The sequence below is a fragment of the Balearica regulorum genome, chromosome 4 (assembly GCF_011004875.1).
Source record: "Balearica regulorum gibbericeps isolate bBalReg1 chromosome 4, bBalReg1.pri, whole genome shotgun sequence".
Classification (NCBI taxonomy): Eukaryota; Metazoa; Chordata; class Aves; order Gruiformes; family Gruidae; genus Balearica; species Balearica regulorum.
This window is the reverse complement of record NC_046187.1, coordinates 25937686-25958144: the sequence shown is the minus strand read 5'-3', so window position 1 is coordinate 25958144 and position 20459 is coordinate 25937686. Positions and strand designations below refer to the sequence as shown.

Sequence of the window (20459 nt, the reverse complement as noted above, 5' to 3'; positions counted from 1 at the left end):
TTCCATGTCTACAGTAACATTTTATAGTTTGTAAGAGAAGCCAGAAATAAAAGCCTGGATCCAGTAATACGCCTCTCAGCCCTCTTTTTATTTTGTTTTCCTATTTGAGTCCTGCCTCTCCCTGCTTGGGATATGGTACACAAGCACTGCCAGCATGGGGACAGTTTTCTTTAGTGTCATACAATTCCTGACTCATTTCACAAACCTCCTGCAACATAAAACAACAAATAACCATCAAAATGGCAACCTTTCCTGAGCATGTTTTTTTATAGTTTGCCCTTACTCTAACATACCCATAGCTCTTCTGCAAAGTTATTTTTCCTGGCACCCACCTCTGTACCTTCCCTAGACAAGGGACCATGCTTCAAATGCCTATGTAATTGTGGAGATGAAAGCTGACAAGGGTAAAGTGCCTTAGGTCTGAGCATCATGAGCTAAATAGTCTGTAAAGCTCTAAATACAGAACTGCGTGGAAACTTAAAAAAATGATTTTGTGCTACTTACCTAACATAATTATAAATTTCAATCTCTCTGCTATCTCCAAACTCTGGAATAATTTTCTTCCCTAAATGAATAACAAAATCAAATCAACAGTTAAATGCTACCACATAAAAATACTTAGCTAGCATACACACCCATCTATATACAAAGACAGTGAAATAAGCTTCTGCACATGAATTTTAGATTTAGGAAAACTACCTGTTAGAACAAAAAACATTATTTACCCCAATTATAGCAGAAACAGTTTCATGCCATCATAAAGAAAAAATGTATCATTTGCAATGTATCCTAACTGGAATGCAAATGCAAAACCAAAAAAAATATGCAAAATAAAACCCCAAGATGCCTTAGCAAACCTGCAGGTTTGTTATTAATTCAGTAACAGACTTTCAAAAACTTTCCAATGTGAGCATGAACAAAGGTAATTAATTACTGAGCTTGGTAATCATGATTGTATTATTGCACAGTGCTTTTGAAAAGTCATCTGAAAATCCCTTTAAAAGTGTTTAAAAAAATCATTATTGCATTTTAAAGAAAATGTACTTATTCAAAACAATAAATAATGATTTATGAATACTATGCAAATTTACAGAAGAGTAGAATATGCAAAGGAATACTATTTCCAACGTCCTGATCTAATCACTATATAAAACAGGTTCTTGACCATGCAATAGTCTGATGATTTAGTTATCTTATATGAGACTAAATATCAATATTGAGGTATGTGCTAGATCATACCTCCCTACAGAATGTTGCTGTCTTTGAATCAAAGAAATCCAGTTTAACATATAGAAATAGTAAAGATTATGCTGTCATAATTTATTTCAACTTCTAGAGTCAAATAAGCATTTTCCAAATAAACCCTTAATTCTGTATAGAAGTTCTTTAAACTCTGGTGATGAGGTAGGTTCTCCCTTCTCTTCCTCTCCATGAAATGTTATTCGTTTCTCATCCATTCCAAGGACAATGAGGGTATGACAGCAATGGTTACTTCATGCTTAAAAGCATAATTAAACCAACAAATTATCTAGAGAGACTTCTTGGTTCAGAAGACATTCCTCGCTAAGAATTCAATCATGCAATCACATCATTGTAGCTTAACGGGCAGCTGCCCTTCCTGGTGAACACATATACCAAGCCAATATACATATTATTACTTGAACCATCACCAATAATGTCCACGTAGGAATGCTCACATATTCTGTTATTCGGACTCGAGTGGTAGGCAAAGCGTCATTAACCCCACACTCAGGAACAATGAAGTTAATGTAACCATTCCCCAAGAGTCACAATCAAGAGAATTATCCTCTTACATACCATGCAAAGCTCAAACAATATTATACCAAGAGACCACAGATCTGATTTAGGGCCAGAAGGCAGCGGCTTCTCACACTGAGTATGATCACTTGGTTTGACTATTCCCTGTGCAATTACTTCAGGTGCCAGATATGATGGGTACCTAGAAAGATTCAGCAACATTAAGTAATATCCTATCTGTCCAAAAATCCTACCTTTCAGTTACAGTAATCAAAATAATTTTGCATTCTGAAAAACTAGACTTTATAGCAGATTGTTCTATTTTATTCAGTCAAAATCTACACATTGCAACAAAATTTCACTCCAATTGCAAAATATATAGCGCCTTCTACATAAAAGGTCAAATCTTAATCACTAGCTCAGTTGTTTTGTAAGAGGAAATAACAGCAGCTTTCAAAATAGTATGTCTACATATCTCAAAGAAAATGTATATTGAGTTTCAGCACTAGTACATTAAATAAATGTATCCTAGATCCATTTTGGCAGGGGGTGGGGGGGGACTAGTAGGAGTAGGGGATGTAAGGGGGGTGGCAGTGTTCCCCTGCATTGACAGTGTTCCTATCAAATAACTTTTGAATTTCTAAAAAAAAGTAACAAAAGGTGTGGAAGACATATTCTACCTGCTGCTAGATCATTTAAAAATAACATTGGTGCTTTTTCTGTCAACAATTCATTATAATACTATAAAAAAAAAATAATCACCTTTTGAAGGGAAACACCATTACTTCTTTTGGGCCTATCTAAGAATCAGGTCAGTATTTCAATTGTAAACAACATGTCACCTCAAAAAAGCAAAAAGTGGTAAGGAAACACTGCAACAAAGCATGTCACTTTGGCTAGACAGTAAGATCCGTTGAAAATAAATAACAAAATGATAACGAGATGAGAGGTCTACAGGTGTGCAATAGTGAAGCACTGATTTTGCTTTTTCCTAAATTTGAAATTAGATCATACCTCCAGAATCCGAGTTGCATGGAACTATTAGCATTAGAAGGCAAATGCAGGCAATAAGGACAGACATCACAGTTACAGTAACATGCTCACATGGTACCCATTCTCTGTCTTTCATTAATTTCACCTAGTCAGATGATAACCTCTTCAGTGACATTATCAGAAGCTGCTATGTAAGTGGTGTACGCAATGGATATGAATTAAACCAGCAACCTATAACCTGTGCATACAACACATTTTTGAAGATGATTCCTCAAAACACAAATGTATTTCCTGAAAAAATGTATCCCTGATATATTTGTATTGTGTAGCTACATCCTTACCCTATAGGGAAATCAACATCAACACCTTGAGCCGTCATATGGTAGAGTCCAAATTTAGCCAACTTCACATGTCCCTGAAAAGGGAAAAAAAAAAAAATGTTCAAGAGCCGCAGAATCTGACATTGGAAGAATCTTTGTTTAAGTTAAAAAAATTTCAAGTAGCATTAGCTGTCAGAAGACGGATACCTATAAAAAGTCACCCTCTTACATTTCTTCCCGATGCTTGCTTTTATTCTGTGGGGGCAGAAAGTTAACATCAAAACAACAAAAAATAGGCATAGAAGTTAAACTGAGGTATTGTTTCTGCTGGATTTTGAATTATACTCAACCAGCCTGCAGATGGTGCAACAGTGAAGGCTACATCAGCAAGCTATTCAAAGTGCAGGGGAAAAGTATAGAAGTTTATTGCCTCACAGCCCTCTGGTTCTTTTATTGATTTTATGAATACCTTAAAATCCTTAAGTATTTTTGCTTTTTAGAGCATTATTATGATTTTCATTTGTTTATAAGTATATAAAAAATAGCGTTCCTTCCTTCCTCCTCTTCTCTTTCTGCCTTCTGAGGGGAGGATCTAGCTATTCCATCTAAACTGAGTAAGAAGGGGAAGGAGAGAGGGGTTATGCAGACAGGCTGAGCTCTTCAGCTGCCAGTTCAAATGAAATGACTGCTCCAAGTACAACAGCAGCTATTAATTTCTCTCAGTTTTTATGAGCAAAACCTGCATTCCCCAATGCCAACTCAATAGTCTGTGACAACAGAATTGACAGAGACTGGAATTTTAATAATTTAAAGTGAACAAAGAAATATGTTGATATCTTAAAAGTAAAAGCCAAGTACTAGATCACCATGAAACACAGGAAATATTATTAACAGCTAATTAGCCAGAAGAAATATTTTCCTATTCAAACATCCAGGAAGGTGTTGTAACTAATTACAATGACAAGTAGACTTAGATTACCACCTTAAAAAGAAAAGGGTGAAAAAAAGTTATTTGGGAAAATGGATAAAGAGAAAAATAAAATCTGAAATACATTTGGTATTTAGGAAGTGGACAAAAACTGTAGTTTAAAAAAAAAACAACTGCACACCAAAAAGACAAACAACAAAACCAAACAAAACCAACACCTTTCCAGATGTGCTTTTTTTTCCCCCATCAAAAGGGCTGTGACTCTCCAGTCTCCATATATGACATAGCTAAACAAAAACATAAGATTTATTCCTGTAGCTGTACCTTTCGATCCAAAAGAATATTGCAAGGGGAGAGTGCTCGGTGGACCATTCCATGTTTGTTCATATATTGCAAACCTTGCAAAACCTCATATGCTATGCATAAGATCCTTGAAGAACTGGAAAAAAAAAAAAAAAAAGAACATGTTATACTGAATGTTTCCCTTTTTAATTTGTAAAAATGTAGAGTGTTCCACAGCTATTCCAAACACAAGTGAGACATTTACAATTCCAGAACAGTTTAAGGGATCAACATAGCCTACCAACACGGTAGGATATGTTCAGTGCCATACACAACTCCTTAATACCCCACAATTAGGTTTCTTCACCCTGAACCGGTCCTTAAAAACAGCAGAAAATTGTGACAAAGTATAAAATATTCGCTGCTTTAGAAACTATGAGATATACCTCAAATAACTGGGAAAAATAAATCCCAACCCTTCTTTATTTTTATTTGTTCTTCCTAAGTCTGCTATTGATGTTGGTAGAAAAGTTGAACTGAACAAAAGTTTTTGAAACTCAGACCTTAACTGGAGCTTTTCTAGCAGCTAGTGTAGAGGCGTAGCTAGATTACACCTGTAGTCTTAAGTCATCTGAACATCTAAAACAAGAAACAAAGGGCAGAAAACTTCATTTTCAGTACATTTTGTTTACAACTTTGGAAGCATCAACCTTACTATCTTTGGAAAGAAACGATTATTTAAATGGTTTAAACCATTTTGACATAACTATGTATTTTGACAAAAGTTATAATTTACTCTAAGAACTGATAGCTCTAAAGAGGAGTTTCTGTGAACAAGTGAACAGGAATTTGTACAGAGACCACCAGTATTAGCCTTCCAAAGTGCACCCAAAATAAGAAAAAAAGGCACAGATCTAGTGTCACCGAGATATTTCTTTTAACTTTTTACCCTCATTTCATTACCCTCATTTTTTACCCACATTTCAGGTCTGTTTGGCAACTTTATCTCTGAAGACATTGGTTTACAAAATGTCCAGAAAATGAAGCATATCTACTCATAAAGGCCTCACTTTACATCCCCATTTTTATATTTCATTGTTAAAGAATAACATACAATAGCATTCTGGACAAGGCTCACCACCTTCTCTTGCTTATTAAAAATCTGTGCAACAGCAAAATGAGGGGGAGCGTTACAGACTGACGAGAGTGACAAGCCAACTGGCTGACTAAACACCAAAATTCATTTCTTTATTGAAGCTTTATTAGCTGCTATTCATATCTGATGGAATACCAAAACTTTTTCACAAGAGTAAATAGCTACATTTTGACAAAAGCCACAGTTCCAACAAATTCTGAGACTAGGGCAACACAGAAAGACTGAAAAGAGCTGTTTTAATAATAGCCTAAGGCCACCATTAAGTTACCTTATGCGGAGCTATTGTCTAGACTCTAACCTTTTTCCTAGAATGAGAGCTCTGTGCTACTTTACTTGTGAATATACACTTTTAAGTTAATTTTTAAGCACAAAGGGAATCTATTCTAACATACGTCCACACTGCTGCATCTTAGATCATAGCATTTGGAAGTGATTCTCAAGGTCTTCACAATTCAACCGAAACCACATGGCTAATAACTACAAAACCAAAACAAAACCCCACAACTATCTTGCTCCTCCCTCACTGGCACTTTTTCTTCCCTATCCCTCCCACCCGCAAGTTAAATAACACACCATAGCATCAGACACCACCAGCTGCATAGTGTTTCCTCCCAGTCATTCTTGGACAGAGATATAACTGTGGTAAAAACTTTACGTTACAAGCCTTCAGCTTCCCTGTATAGTTTTTTGCATGCAATGCAAATATTAATGATGACGGTTGCAAAGAGATTCCTCTCTCTCAGTTTTTGCACAACTTTGCAAAACGAGACATGAAAAATAAATGATGGGAGAATTCATGTTTCCAGTAAGGAAACAATTGCATGTGAACAATCAGTACATCATGAGTTATTTTACCCTAAAAGTGTTTCTTTTTCTTACAAAATAAAAGCAAATATGAAGTGCAATTTTGTGGCTGTGGTGGCTGAGTAGTTCAGTGTGCTCTGATGGCACTAGGGGGCATCAGCCACCCATTTATTCTCCATGTTCTCTAGCAATTCATAAAAATAGAACCCAGGCAAATGCCTGAAAACAGTGTTTTTGGACTCTTTGCTCTTTAACATAAATCCTTCACGGTGTTACAGCGACCAGCAACACTTGAATGATAACTATTTTTCATTGCACATAATTCTCAGTGTTCTTAAGCTCTTGATGTCCTGCTGGGCAGAAGTGTTCAGGGAAGTACCTGGCCCTCAAGCTGAAGCACGCACACCACCTTCCAAGGAGAGGGAACTCTGTGTAACAAGCTCTTCATAGTGCTGTTGCACATTATCTAGTTCTTATTTCATTTATTAGATAAACCACACTGTGGTTATGACCCATGAGATTTCCATTTAACTGCAAAGGGCCTGACAACAACACTCATTGCTGTTAGTGAGCACAAGAGATCTCTCTGCTTTAAACTCCCGAAGGCCAAGTTCAACAGCAGTCCCTTGCCTCACTGGAGATGACTACCATGTCTATCCCCTCACTTCAGCAGGGCTCAACTCTCTCCCAGTTTCTACAGCCACTGTCAACACTGCAAGCGTTGCAACAGGGTTCTGCAAGTGCAGAAGGTGCACTCATGAAGCTGCTTCCTGGCTTCAGGTTAAGCTGACCTTTAAAAAACCCCATAAACAGAAAAAGAAAACAGTCTTAAGTGAGGGTGACATTCACAATACTCAATGTGGGTGGTGAGGTCTGAGCAGATTCAGAAACATTTTTCCCAACTATCTGGAAGTCTGTTTTTCAACAGACTGGCTAGTGTTGAACTATGATAGATCTAGATGAGTTTAGCCACTGGGGCTCTTGAACTGCAGAGGCTTCAGCACCCTCCTTTAACAGATGAGGCGAAAAACAACAGCAAAACCACTAGAAACAACACAGGAGAAAAGGCGGCAAAATGGAGGCATGGCAGATTCGACACCAACCACCCTATACCACTGACCTAATGAGAGCCATAATGACAGTTGTGTGGCATGAAATACCCTGTTCATCTCAGCAGCTAATAATCATGGTTGTGACTTTAAACTATTGCAAAGCAAACCATTCCACTGCTCAAGGCAGATACGGTAGGAGGCAGCAAGTAAAAGCATGCAAGCGTGAGATGTACTTCAACTGGCAGATCTGAAGGGCCACTAGTCATCTTCAGTTTCCCAGCTCTCCTAACGACTTGTTTTAAGGTTCTTTTCCTCTCCACCAACAGGAGAGAGAAACAACAGGAGTTTCTCTGCAAAAGGAACACTTTACAGACCTGTCTACAACTACCAGCACATTTTCAAGGAGCAGGCTTTGTTTTAATCCTCAGTCTGGATACCAACAAATCTACTCAGCTAGGCTTTTGGAAAGGGGTTCTCTTCAAGTGAGTCATTCTCTTCAAGTGATTTTACATCAGTGCACACTGATGTAAAATCAAACTGCCTGGATTTGATCATTGCCTTCTCTTTTCCTTGTTTGGAGAAGAAGAAATGTAGCCATGAAAAGGGGCCATTTTGTGTTCCTTCATTCTAGAAATGAAGAATTAAAAGTATATAAGGATTAAAACCAATACCAGGTTCAGATCTGTAACTAGAATGTATAGAAACATAGCAAAGGAAGCACAAAGGACAACTGAATTCCTCCCTCAGAAATTCACCTTGTAAGTAGGGGAAATTTTTTTTTTTTAAAAAAATCTCTGCAAGTTGATATGAGTAAGTTCAGCCAACAGTACAAAACCAGCATTGCTAAGAGAGGCATGTGCATGGCATTTGTGGGTGGAGAGAGAAGACGACTTAAAAACCCACAAAAATGAGGATTGTTTTATTACCTCCAGAATTTGTCAAACCAAAAGCTATACCAGACAAATGACTAATTTCCACACTGTAATGGCACACAGGTGGCTGCTTTGTGCCTCCACAAAAAACATTAACTTTTCCACTTAGCAGTCAGCCTGATCTCCAGCCTGTGGAATTCTTACTGTTTAAGGACACAAAGCTGTTTTCTGGAAGTTTACTTCAGGAATAATGAATCTAACCTGTGAGGAAACAGATGTTTTAGCAGAGTTTCAATCTCTTGTGGTGCTGCAAACCTGCTGATGAAATAATCTGACTGCTTAGGACACTTTTGTCACTTTTTGGATTCAGACAGAGGGGGAAAAAAAGAGGTTCTTAGTGTGCCCACTACAATCTTCCATCTGACTGAGAACAGCTTCTGGGCCAGGGTGAAAGGGAGAAGTTGTACTGGAAGAAATTGGCATACTGAGAGTCTTACCTTTCTTCAAAACGATCAGATATTAAAAAACAGAGAGAGGGGGGAAAGAGGGATTTATCAGGAACCAAGTAAAGACAATAAGCTCCTAAAATAACTAGTAGAATGGAGAGCTAAGGCTGAGCATACCCACCCAGTAATGACAGAGCAGTACGTGGAAACAAACATCTAGGGAGAATTGCCCAAGCCATAGGTCAACATAAGCACCAGATTAAAAAAAAAAAAAGGTTGGAAACACATCTAGAAATTAGAAAGTTTATGACAGAAAGGTGGGATTCTGAATTCTTGCAAAAAACTCCCAGCAATATTACCTATGTACTATTCAGTTTGAATGGTTATTTACTATTTGTGATTATTAATGGGAACGATAATGCAGCTGCTGCTGGAGGAAGCTGGACTCCAAGATAGGATGCTCTAGAAACAAACAACTTTTGCAACTGGTTATTTCCACTTTAGGTAAAATTACTGGTCTTCCAAACCCTATGAGTGGTCATACTAGCTTAGACCCAAAACTACTTGAGACTACTATCCTGTTTCCAGCAAAGATGACAGGCAGATGCCTAGGAGAGAGGGAATACAGAATAAGCATATATCAAATGTTCCCTGATATTCTCCTGGCTTCCAACCTCTTTAATTCAAGCTTGCTTCCAGGTAAAAAAATAAAATAAAGTTTGCCTCCTGAGCATCATCATGTTTGATAAGGTCAGAACATAAAGTAACCCCTGCAAGCCTCAACAGCTCTCGTAACAGGATACCCATTATTCCAAGTTTTTCATTCACGTTCATAGAATATCACCCACCAGTTACCGTGGAAATTTGCAGCCACTGAGTATTCTGTTGGCAAGATCTTGCTGTCTATTTTATCATGAGGTTCTCTTCATGGTGCTCTGTTGGTGTAACTTCCAAATACCCAATTTTAAATTTCAGTTTTAAGCAAAGAAAACAATTGCTTAACTCTAGAGTAGGAAAAGTGATTTTAGAAAAATGCATTTGACAGCCAGCAGCAGTAGTCCCTACATATACCACAGGTGGCTGAAGGGAAAATAAAAACTACTTAATGCATGACAACTTGAATACTTAAGTGGACTGTAGATCATACAGTTGGAAATCAGAGATGGGTGGGGTCAGGAGACTTGACCTATTTAAACTGTTGGAATATGTGTTGGTTTTGTGTGGCAAGGTTTTGGTAGCGGGGGGGCTACAGGGGTGGCTTCTGTGAGAAGCTGCTAGAAGCTTCCCCTGTGTCTGATAGAGCCAATGCCAGCCGGCTCCAAGACAGACCCACCGCTGGCCAAGGCCAAGCCAATCAGCACCTCTGTGATAACATATTTAAGAAAGAGAAAAACAGTTAGAGAGAGCTTTTGCAGCCAGAGAGAGGAGTGAGAAGATGTAAGAACATCTGCAGACACCAAGGTCACTGAAGAAGGAGGAGCAGGAGGTGCTCCAGGCGCCAGAGCAAGGTTCCCCTGCAGCCTGTGGTGAAGACCATGGTGAAGCAGGCTGTCCCCCTGCAGCCCATGGAGGGAGGATGAGGGGGTGTAGCGATTCCACCTGCAGCCCATGGAGGACCCCACACCGGAGCAGGTGGAGGCACCTGAAGGAGGCTGTGGGAAGCCCACGCTGGAGCAAGCTCCTGGCAGGACCTGTGGATCCGTGGAGAGAGGAGCCCACGCCAGAGCAGGTTTGCTGGCAGGACTTGTGACCCCATGGGGGACCCACGCTGGAGCAGTTTGCTCCTGAAGGTCTGCACCCCGTGGAGGAGACTCACGTTGGAGAAGGTCGTGAAGGACTGTAGCCCATGGGAGAGACTCACGTTGGAGAAGGTCGTGAAGGACTGTCTCCCGTGAGAGGGACCCCACGCCGGAGCAGGGGAACGATGAGTCCTCCCCCTGAGGATGAAGAAGCGGCAGAAACACCGCGTGAGGAACTGACCGTAACCCCCACTCCCCGTCCCCCTGTGCTGCTGGGGGGGGGGCGGAGGTTGAAGCCGGGAGTGAAGTTGGGCCCGGGAAGATGGGAGGGGTGGGGGGAGCTGTTTTAAGATTTGGTTTTATTTCTCATTGCTCTACTCTGTTTTGCTTAGTAATAAATAAGATGAATTCCCTCTCTAAGCTCGGTCTGTTTTGCTCGTGATGATACTTAGAGAATGATCTCTCCCTGTCCTTATCTCGACCTGTAAGTTTTCTTTCATTGTACCTTTTCTCCCCTGTCTAATGAAAGAGGGGAGTGATAGAGCGGCTCTGGTGGGCAGCTGGCCCTCAGCCAGGGTCAACCCATCACAGAATAAAAGAACTCCAACATGAGAAAAGAAACAATGAAACTGAATTATTAACTGAATTAACTGAAAATATATTTTCTCCATGCTTTTTTGGTGCTGCAGTAAAATAGTTTAACATGAAAGAGTAATCGGGCATTTCAAAAGATCTTCCTGCCTGCTTACTGTCTCCAGTCCTACCTTCCCCTAGACAAAGCAATCTCCCCTTTTGATGACTTTGACCCAAGCAGTTGTTGCTATTACAGTATAGTTAACCAGAACATATAGATGTACCTGGACAGCAGTACAGGAGCAAAGATAACGGGCTGGAGGCAGCAGCAAAATCTTGGAGGGAAGTATTTCTGGTTGTTACAAATGCATTTGTGGTGTTTTTAACTGGTTATGGCCAATTACAAATTTCACTTGCTTTTATGCTACTGTAACAGTCAACATGGAGTACCTAATCCATTTTGTAGAAGGAAGAAAGCTGTGCCTGGAAAGTACTGATAGTGCAATCAACACTTAATGGACTATTTTGAATAAAAGTGTTTCATCTAGTGAAATGAACAGAGGCTCCACCAGAATTTGAAACAACACAGGACTGGAACCAGAAAGCAAGCCTCATCATCTACTTAACTGTAGAGAGCCCTGTAATTTTTGTAGCTACTGGAGACGTATATGTGGATTAGTGTTAAGTCATGCTTCTTCAATGCAGTGGCAACTCAAGGTGAAAAGAAATTGATAACAAGAACTTGTACTAGAACTATTTTGACTTCCCTCAGGAAGGCAAAGCAAGACCAAAGGGGTTAAGATTATGCTGATAATGCCATGTTCCAGAGTTTCTTGTCCCTCAGAGTTACAACTCATGGGTACCTACACAGAATTGCATGTTTAAGGAAGTCCTTTATCAAATACGGGCATCTTGTTCTAACATTGTATTATTGCTGTAAACAAGTAAACTCTAGAGGAAGAGAATCTCAGCAACCAGGTGTCTTAAGAAGCTTATGGCACTGATACACAGGAGCAAAAACATGGGTTCCTCTTCCAAAGAGGAGTGTCAGACAGGGTCTGCCCTGAGGAAGCACACTAGAGCAACACAAACCAGCAATGTCATCAATCACTACCCCAGAATTTGTGAAACTAACACACATTTGGAATTCAGGAAGGAGATTCATCACAAAAATTTGTGTCTGTTCAAAGTGGAACGGAATCAGGTTGTGAGAACAGATGTAATGTTTCTGAACTCATAAAAGTGACAATATTTCAATACAAGCAAAACTATAAAACAAAGAAAATGACATTTGCAGTTAGTCCCATTACCACCAACAATGCGGATAGACTGGTTAGGAGTGGTATGGCCAAGTGGTTACCACAAAGGATAAAGTTTGGGTATAATCCCAGCTGAGACAATCATTACATTGACCTCAAGAAAGCCACCTGACCTCCTTATGCCTCAATCAACCAGCTGGAAAACTGGATAAAAAGCAGGACTGGGTTGAAAACCAGATGTGCAGATAAATTGGGTCTTCCTGGGTAAATAAATTACAAAATACCCTATGCAGAACATAAAGAGTTTGATGCAGGTGGGAATGGTTTATTTGGCACTTTATTATGTGTTTGATTAAAAAATGGCACTAGGGACTGAAATTGTAAACACTGCCAATTTACTTGGAAATGCACTCACATTATCAGAATGAAATGAACTGGAAGGGAATGCAACAAGGAGAGAATACACTACAAAAAAGTGAATTTTATAGGCAGAGTCCTCAGGAAGTCTCTAACTCATGCACAGAGGTATTTCGCACAGGGTAGCTTCAACAAGTTCATATTGCTCATCTGAGGAAACTCAAAAAGTCCTTTCATTCTTTTTTGAAAATTCTAAGCTACAAGCATGACTTTAAAAACAACACAAATGATGTTATATTTTTATGAAGGTCTCAATTTGTAACGTACAATAAACAAGTCCATAAAACAATGGATGAAGGCACAGATAAAGAACAACTTCATATATGGAGCAGATCTCACACAAAGATTTTTAACACGTGATTTTTCAGATCATTAACACTCTGAAAGATTTAAATGTATCTGCTCCTCATAAAGCAAAAATTTTAAAACGTCGCACCTCTAAGATATTCAGCGTTCATCCCATAAATTAGGGCAGTAAATAAACAAAGTCCTTTTGAAAAGTAAGCACACCTTACAAAATACCATCTTAATGAAACCTCTAGTGCCATCTGGTTTAATGCACAGAAGGGGAAAGACACATCCACATTCCCAGTTTTTGATCTTGCCACTGATTAACTTCTGAAAAGCCATTTTTCACATCTTAGCCTCAGCTGGCTCACATGTAAAAGGTACTTTTCATTGCATAAAAAAGTGCAATGAAATAAACAAAATTTCAATCACCACATGTAAAGATTACGTAAAGTGGCCCTCATTTAAAAATCAGATCACAGACTCTGCATTCTTATCACAAACTATACATTCTGACACAACTAACACAACAGAACTAGATGCACAGGTGACAATAAGAGAACAAAAGCTAATGGGATGAAAACCAAGACAATGACCTCAAAATATTTAATAAAGAACTTAACTTCAATAGCATTATATACATGTATCATATGTCACATTTCCAAGATTTCATTCAAGGAAACAACACATCTCACACTCTCCTCTCCTCCTAAAGGAGTCAACTGGTAAAATACAGGAGCAGAATTAAGATAAATGGAAGTCAGATCTCCAAAAATCTTTATTTTGTTCTCTTTTGCACTGCATCTGAGCAAATACATGCACCCTTAAAAGGCCACACATTGTGCGATCAACACTCCTGGCAAGGTCTATCACAATCTGACAGACTCAGAAAACCAACCAGACAACATTTAAAAAGCAAGTAAGGGAATTAACTGCAGCTAGGATACTCTTCCTTGACAATAAAAGATGATAGTTGCAACACAGTACAACGGCAAGAGTTGGCAACACTGACTTTGCAGTAAAAAATTACAGAAAAAGAATACCAAGCATTTCAAAGTCCATGTGATTCCCGTAACTCACTAGTGACAGCACATCCTATCAGCATATATGGCAGCGTAAAAGGTGGTTATAGACTTGGGAAACTGGGTATCAAGCACCAAAGCAAGGTGGCCCACAAAACATTTTCATTATCCCTCAGCCAGCTACTCTTCACTTAGTTCATCGCAGCATTGCACTGCTGAGAAATTTTGCTGACGCATAACTCCAGATTCAGGACTTCTGTAATGTAGGAAAGCTGAAGAAGTTGAGGAGATCTACTTCCCTTTCCTAAAAAAAAAAAAATGAGGAACATAAACTGCAAAGATGAAGACCAAAAATATTCTTCTTGTTTTGATATCACTTTTACACCAGAAGAGTTAAGATTCAGTTAACACACGTTAGCAACTTTCATAAAATCAGAAGGCTGTGGAGATCCGGAGTACCTTCCTATCTGAGAGCACAGTTATCTTCAGGATCAAATCCTTGCAATCCCACTTCAAATCAATGATCAAAAGGGGAAGTTCTTTATCTGTACGCTTCACAAACGCTGTGAAGACATTGTTTCCAACGGCTGAAACTGGCACATTAGACTATCAAATCCAGGTACCAGTCAATGTACTCTCTACACAAAAATCCTATTTTAGCATTCACCTAGCAGAACATAATTTGGCCTATTCTTTTTTTCTACCACTACAGATGTTTTGAGATTACTAATATAAAATAATGACTTCTATTAGACTAAATTTACAGAACACATTCTTCCATGTTTTTCCCTCAAAAATATATTAATGATGTAAGAAAAAATTATACTAAAAAAAAGCTTACATTACATTATGTATTGTCAATTACATAGTGTAATATAAGTTGTTTTTTTCTTAAAGTATAATTTTTAAGTGTTGACCTCATGTCAATTATGGCAGCACTATGTTGACCTCAAGCATGTTTAAAGTGCTCTTTCAAGGGGAAGAACATACTAAAATAATTTATAGTCACCACAATCTTTCATTATAAAGGTTCTAAAAAATATGACTTCCACTCTCACTGTTTATAGTCAGATGATATCTTTAATGATTGCTGAATCCACACTGAGAAACAAAAATAGTATTTAATACCCAGGCATTAATTTCTAATTGAACCAAAAAAGTTATCAGAAATTATAGTAATTAACCAAAACTACCCATTCTGTGTTGTTAGTCTACCCAATGAACATCCCAAAGTCACTCAAAGCTTTCAATACTACACTTAAAATAGACCCTACCATGTGCTTGTTCAGCAGCAATTCTGTAAAGTCAGGAAGTCTCAGTACTATTTGCATTAGTCACTTAAAATTACTGCTTTTCAAAGGTTTGCTGACAGGATACTGCTGATTAATTTCATCAACGCTTTTCTGCCTCTATCCATTAAGAAAAGAGGTAATATCACACAGAGTTTGCTAGTACAGTCTTTGCCAGGAAAAAAGCTAAGTGGGAGGATATTACCAGAATTGCCTTACCATGCTAAAGTTAACTTAGTGCAGCTTCCTTCTGCACGCCAAGGCCAAAATGAAGACACGTTCTTAATCAAAGGCACAGCCACGTATGTATGAAAGAACAGTATCAGTGGGCCACCTTAGATTGTACGTTTGAAGCACTGTCTTAATAAAACAAATCTTGATATGCTCGAGGTACATTATTTTCAGATGCTAAAGTGGCCTCTTTCCACCCTGAACTGCTATACCATTCAGGCTTAGCTCAAGGGCATGACAGAAGATTCTTCTCCTGCTCTGCTGCCTTTACCCAGACAGAACTCAAGTCTCAAACTGGAAGCTGTAACCTTATATCCACTTTATAAAGATAACTGTTGTTTTACTAGGGCTGAGGATTCGCTGCTACAAAGCTCAGTGTCAGCAAGATTTCTTTAGAAACAAGCACCAAGACAGCAACATTTTGAAGTTTTCATTTTGATGGGCAATGGGTCATAATCTGCATTTGCTCTTAGGAACAACTCTGCAACCATGCCATTAAAAGACTACAGGTTTTGACATACTTTCAACTGCAAGCAGAGGAATTATTTTGTGATATCATTACTAAGAGGAAGCTTTCTAAGAAGTTTTTGCTTAGAGTGACATTATCACAAGAAGAAAAAGTTAAAGATATTTTATTTGGAAACAATGTTTTTGGTTGAGTCTTTCAGCAGGGGTTTTCATTCCTGTATTATATAGTTCTTTGTTTATAGCAAATGTATGCATTGAAATAGATGAATTGGGGAATATCCACAGAATTCCAAGTCTGCTTTAAAGCATTCTCTATAAAAAAATTAATCATTTTTTTTCCCTTAAGCCAACTTGTTTGCATATTAGTTTCCCTGCTTTAAGAACATGCATATGCACAGCATACACAGAGGACTTTAACAGTGGGTTTACAGTGCTAAACATTTTTTTCCCCATAGAGGAAAGCAAAACCAGTGTTTTATTCCTTTTGTAAATGCCACACCAACAAAACAGCTGGCATTGGCTTGTACCAGTTGTTTATCGTCTTTGATAAAATTACAAGAGCAGAACAAAAAAGACATTTCAGAAATCACTAGAAAATAAAACCAAGATAAGGTTGTCTGCTCAGGATTTGATGCAAATTTTGTACAGAAAGGCACCAAATGGCTAGCCATAGCCTAAGTATAGGAAAGAAACATGTCTCCAATGCCCATCTCATTTTTCTTTGTTATCACATTAAGTCTGCAGATCTCTGAAGATCAAAGTGTCTGAAGAGTTAAAATTAAAAAACAAAACACACCCCAAAACCGCCAAATGCCCAGATTTCCTTTAGTGAGTTTTAAACCTGAACAACAACTTCTGGAGACTACAAAATATTACTGATAGCAGACAGGAAAGAATTCACATGTCTCTCTTTATATTTTATCATAAACTTGCTCAAACTTCAGTTATGCCTGGTAGCCAAACATAAATCCAGTGTTTTCCTTATCTTTGGACCTCTCCCAGCTTGGACAGATGTGCCACTCTTCACTATGCTGGAAGAGAACAGAACAGATGAGCTCCTGGAAATCCAGCTTTCATACTCAGGCACCCAAAGCAAGGGGCTCCCAACCACTGAAATACTGCCTGAATTCAAAGATCATGTACTATGAATTACTGTGTAAAATGGTTAAAAAAGAAAATGTTAGTAACAATGGGATTCTCAACACCACATCTTCTGCTCCTGAATAAATGCAACTTTTCCCCCCTTTGTTTAGGGATTAAAAAAAGCAAAAAATCACTCTCCACTGCACAAAAAGCTAAAAGCATTCTCAAAATACTCAGACTATGATAAAACAGACTGCTCCTCTTCTTCAAAGACCTAAAAGCTGAACAACTGAGCTCCCTTTAAGAATTTAGCTTCTCTGAGCAGAACAGTCTTCTTATGCATATAATTTAGTGCAAGAAGCAGCCAAGGAATAATCTTCTGCAGAGATTAAAGATGATCTTGTGACCATCGCAAAGAATCCTCAGGTAGGGAGAAAGAAGTCTGCATTGAAAGTAGGCATTATCATTCTGTTAAAAACACACACACAAAAAGGTTTTCTATAGTAGCAAATTGTCAAGAAAATAACACAAGAACAAGTGTTCAAAATTTTAAGAACTTGCATGAGGGCTATAAATGTTAGGTCGTTTCACTACAGTGGCTCAGAACACAAAAGTGAGCAACATTACAGGTACTGTATTTAAAACTAAAGAATGGGTAGAGATTATCGGGGACATTGGCCAGGTTTCAGCAGGGATACAGTTAATTTTCTTCCTAGCAGCTGGTATAGTGTTGTGTTTTAGATTTGGGGTGAGAATGGTGTTGATAGCACACTGATGTTTTGGTTGTTGCTAAGCAATGTTTACCAAGTCAAGGACTTTTCAGCTTCTTGTACTGCTGCTGGAGGAGCACAAGAAGCTGGGAGGGATATTTCAATACCATATTACATCATGCTTAGTATGTAAACTTAGGAGAAAGCTGGCCAGGGGTGCGATCGCTGCTCAGGGACGGGCTGAGTACTGGTCAACAGACGGCAAGCAACTGCATTGTGCATCACTCATTTTGTCTATTTTTATCATTATTATTTTCTCTTCCTTTGCTGCCCTATTAAACTGTCTCTATCTCAACCACAGCAGCTGTGTGGTGCTTAGTAGCCAGCTGGCGTAAACCATGATAAAGATACAGGGATTTCCCGCCCCCCCCAAGAAGTACACACAAACACACACAAATTCATACAAGAACCAACTCTCCTCACCTACTTTCAGCACCTTAACTGTAATTCTACAAATATAAAGTAAAGCAAGAACTGTACCCCACAACTTCTAGCTTTGCTTGTTTCACTCTGCATGGAAAGTAAGTATTCTGTCTCTGAAAATGAATTATACCTGTCAGGAATTCTGAGCAACAAAGATGAAAAGATGAGAGATTTGAGCCTACTTACAGGTTACTTTGATAATCAGCAAATAAGCTACATATACAGGTTCAGCTCATAGCTTTTCTGCAGCTTATGCAAAACTGAGCTTTATTTAAGTTAAACAAATGAAAACAGCAACCCTCAGTTTTGTGTTTGCAGCAGAGAGCTCAAGGCAACTTAGGGAGTTCTACATTAAGACTTGAGTTCAGATCAGAGCATACTTTTAAAGTATACCCTCCTGATCAGCCTCTCCTACCACGCTTGATTCACAAAGTGATTTCAAGCACACACACTGGATTCCTTTTAGATGAACCAGAAGGTAGGATCCAGTACTTGCCTACAGCCCTGCAGCTGCTAATGGGCATTTCATCCAGAGCAGACTGGAGCTATATGGAATCTGCACCCCTGAAAGATGTATAGCACACTTTGCTTTACACATCTGTTCCTACTGGATCACATTACTTGCTAATAAAGATGTAGCCTGAGAAAGGTCCCTCTTCTTAGTACGGGTCATCCAAGGCTTTCTCCCATTTAAGGTTACAATGGACAACTGCGTATTTTATTTTTAAGGAAGACTTATATCTATGGGATGAGAATAGAGTTTTGATTCATATTAACCATGTCAACTTTCTCCTTCCCACTGCAACAGAAGTGATTGATCCCTAACTTCATTATATAAGGAGATGGATTCTCTCATTCTTTCTGTGGTACCCCAGGTGGATCAGAAAAATCTCATCAATGAAATTTTTTAAAAGAAAAGCTGTAAATGAAGTGTAGTTATTAATGCAGTTAACATAATTGCAGCTGTGCAGCAGTATGAACTGAACTGACAGCTCTAGAAATTGTGACTAGCTAGCAATAAATAATGCTGTCCTTGCAGCCAGACAGGATTGATTTTTTGTTACTCATTTCTGCAGTTCTGTGAAGCACTGCCAGTTTTAAAAAAAAAATAAATAAAAAAGGGAGCAGGGCAGGCCTGTTGGCTACTTCTTGATAGAGTACCTGCAGATCTGACACACTAGAAGATAATTAACTTTTTAGAAAATAAATTACATTAAAAAAAAAAGGAAAGTAATTTCAAAGAAACAAATATAACCACTAACTCCAGTAAGTACAGATATTAGTACGAATGATAACTGAGCATGCTTTCTTTTTTATGGTTACTGGACAGCAGGAAAAGCATCTAGAACTTTGTAAAACTGCACTAAAGCAATCTATTTTCAAATTTCTCAGCCTTTGAGAGAAAGACTGCACATTAGGCATCTCTGCATGAGAGAATTAAGCATTAGCAACAAGCTACATTCCTAATTAACCCCTGACCTCCCCCCTCCTTTCATTTTATAAAGGTGCAACAGATTTTTTTAAAGTTATGGTCAAAAATTGCAACAGTGCACAGCTCCTCTCCTAAAGCCAGGTATTTCCTGTAAATCAGTAGTGTTCTTTTAACAATTTGGCCATATCATACTTTTAAAAAAACACAAACGTAAATATCTAAAGTTAAAAGCCATACCTAGGTACGTTTTAGTAGTCAGCTCAAAAAATCTGGATCCCTGTATCAATGGTACAGATGCTACTCAAAAGTGAAACAGAACAGAAAGTTCCAAGAGAAGAACAGTCTGCAAATGCAGGTGATCAAAGGGACTTTGCAACAAGGCCAATAAGCCATGGTGCTGTCAGGAATTTCATAGCTAAGAACTAATATTCCAAAAGGCATTAGAAGTGCATCACTTTGATCTATATCACAGTACGTGTCATCACAAAAGGCAGGAAACACTTATCTAGAGAGGTAACAATAAACTTAATTGTAGCAAAAATGCCTGTGACTATAAATTAAAAATGTATTAATCAGCATATAATTAATGTTAAATTTCCTTGAAAGTGATACGAGAAGTGTGATCACCAAAGGAGCAAATAGAGATGCATATAATTGCATTTAGGAGAAATCCACACAACAAAAGTTGCCTGACAAAAGGACAAGAGAAGCACAGCAAACTGCAAATATGCAAGACATACTCCCAAATGCACAAGAAACAAAACAAACCAAACAGTACTGGGAGTACAGGAAACCATCTCTTGCAGGTGCTGGCGAGTAGTGATAACATTAAAATATCAGGCATTAGATAATAG

At 38.4% G+C, this 20459-nt stretch overlaps 1 protein-coding gene across 1 annotated transcript in view; it reads right to left on the bottom strand.

Moving 5' to 3' along the window:
• The window catches only part of TBCK (TBC1 domain containing kinase), a 114999-nt gene that overhangs the window by 77698 nt on the left and 16842 nt on the right, over positions 1-20459 (bottom strand). The window contains exons 4-7 of the mRNA XM_075751493.1: positions 4324-4438; positions 3093-3166; positions 1819-1960; positions 505-565 (exon numbers count right to left, since the gene is read on the bottom strand). Coding sequence (XP_075607608.1) covers positions 505-565; positions 1819-1960; positions 3093-3166; positions 4324-4386 — 340 coding nt within the window. The 5' untranslated portion in view covers positions 4387-4438. The remainder of the gene's footprint in view (positions 1-504; positions 566-1818; positions 1961-3092; positions 3167-4323; positions 4439-20459) is intronic.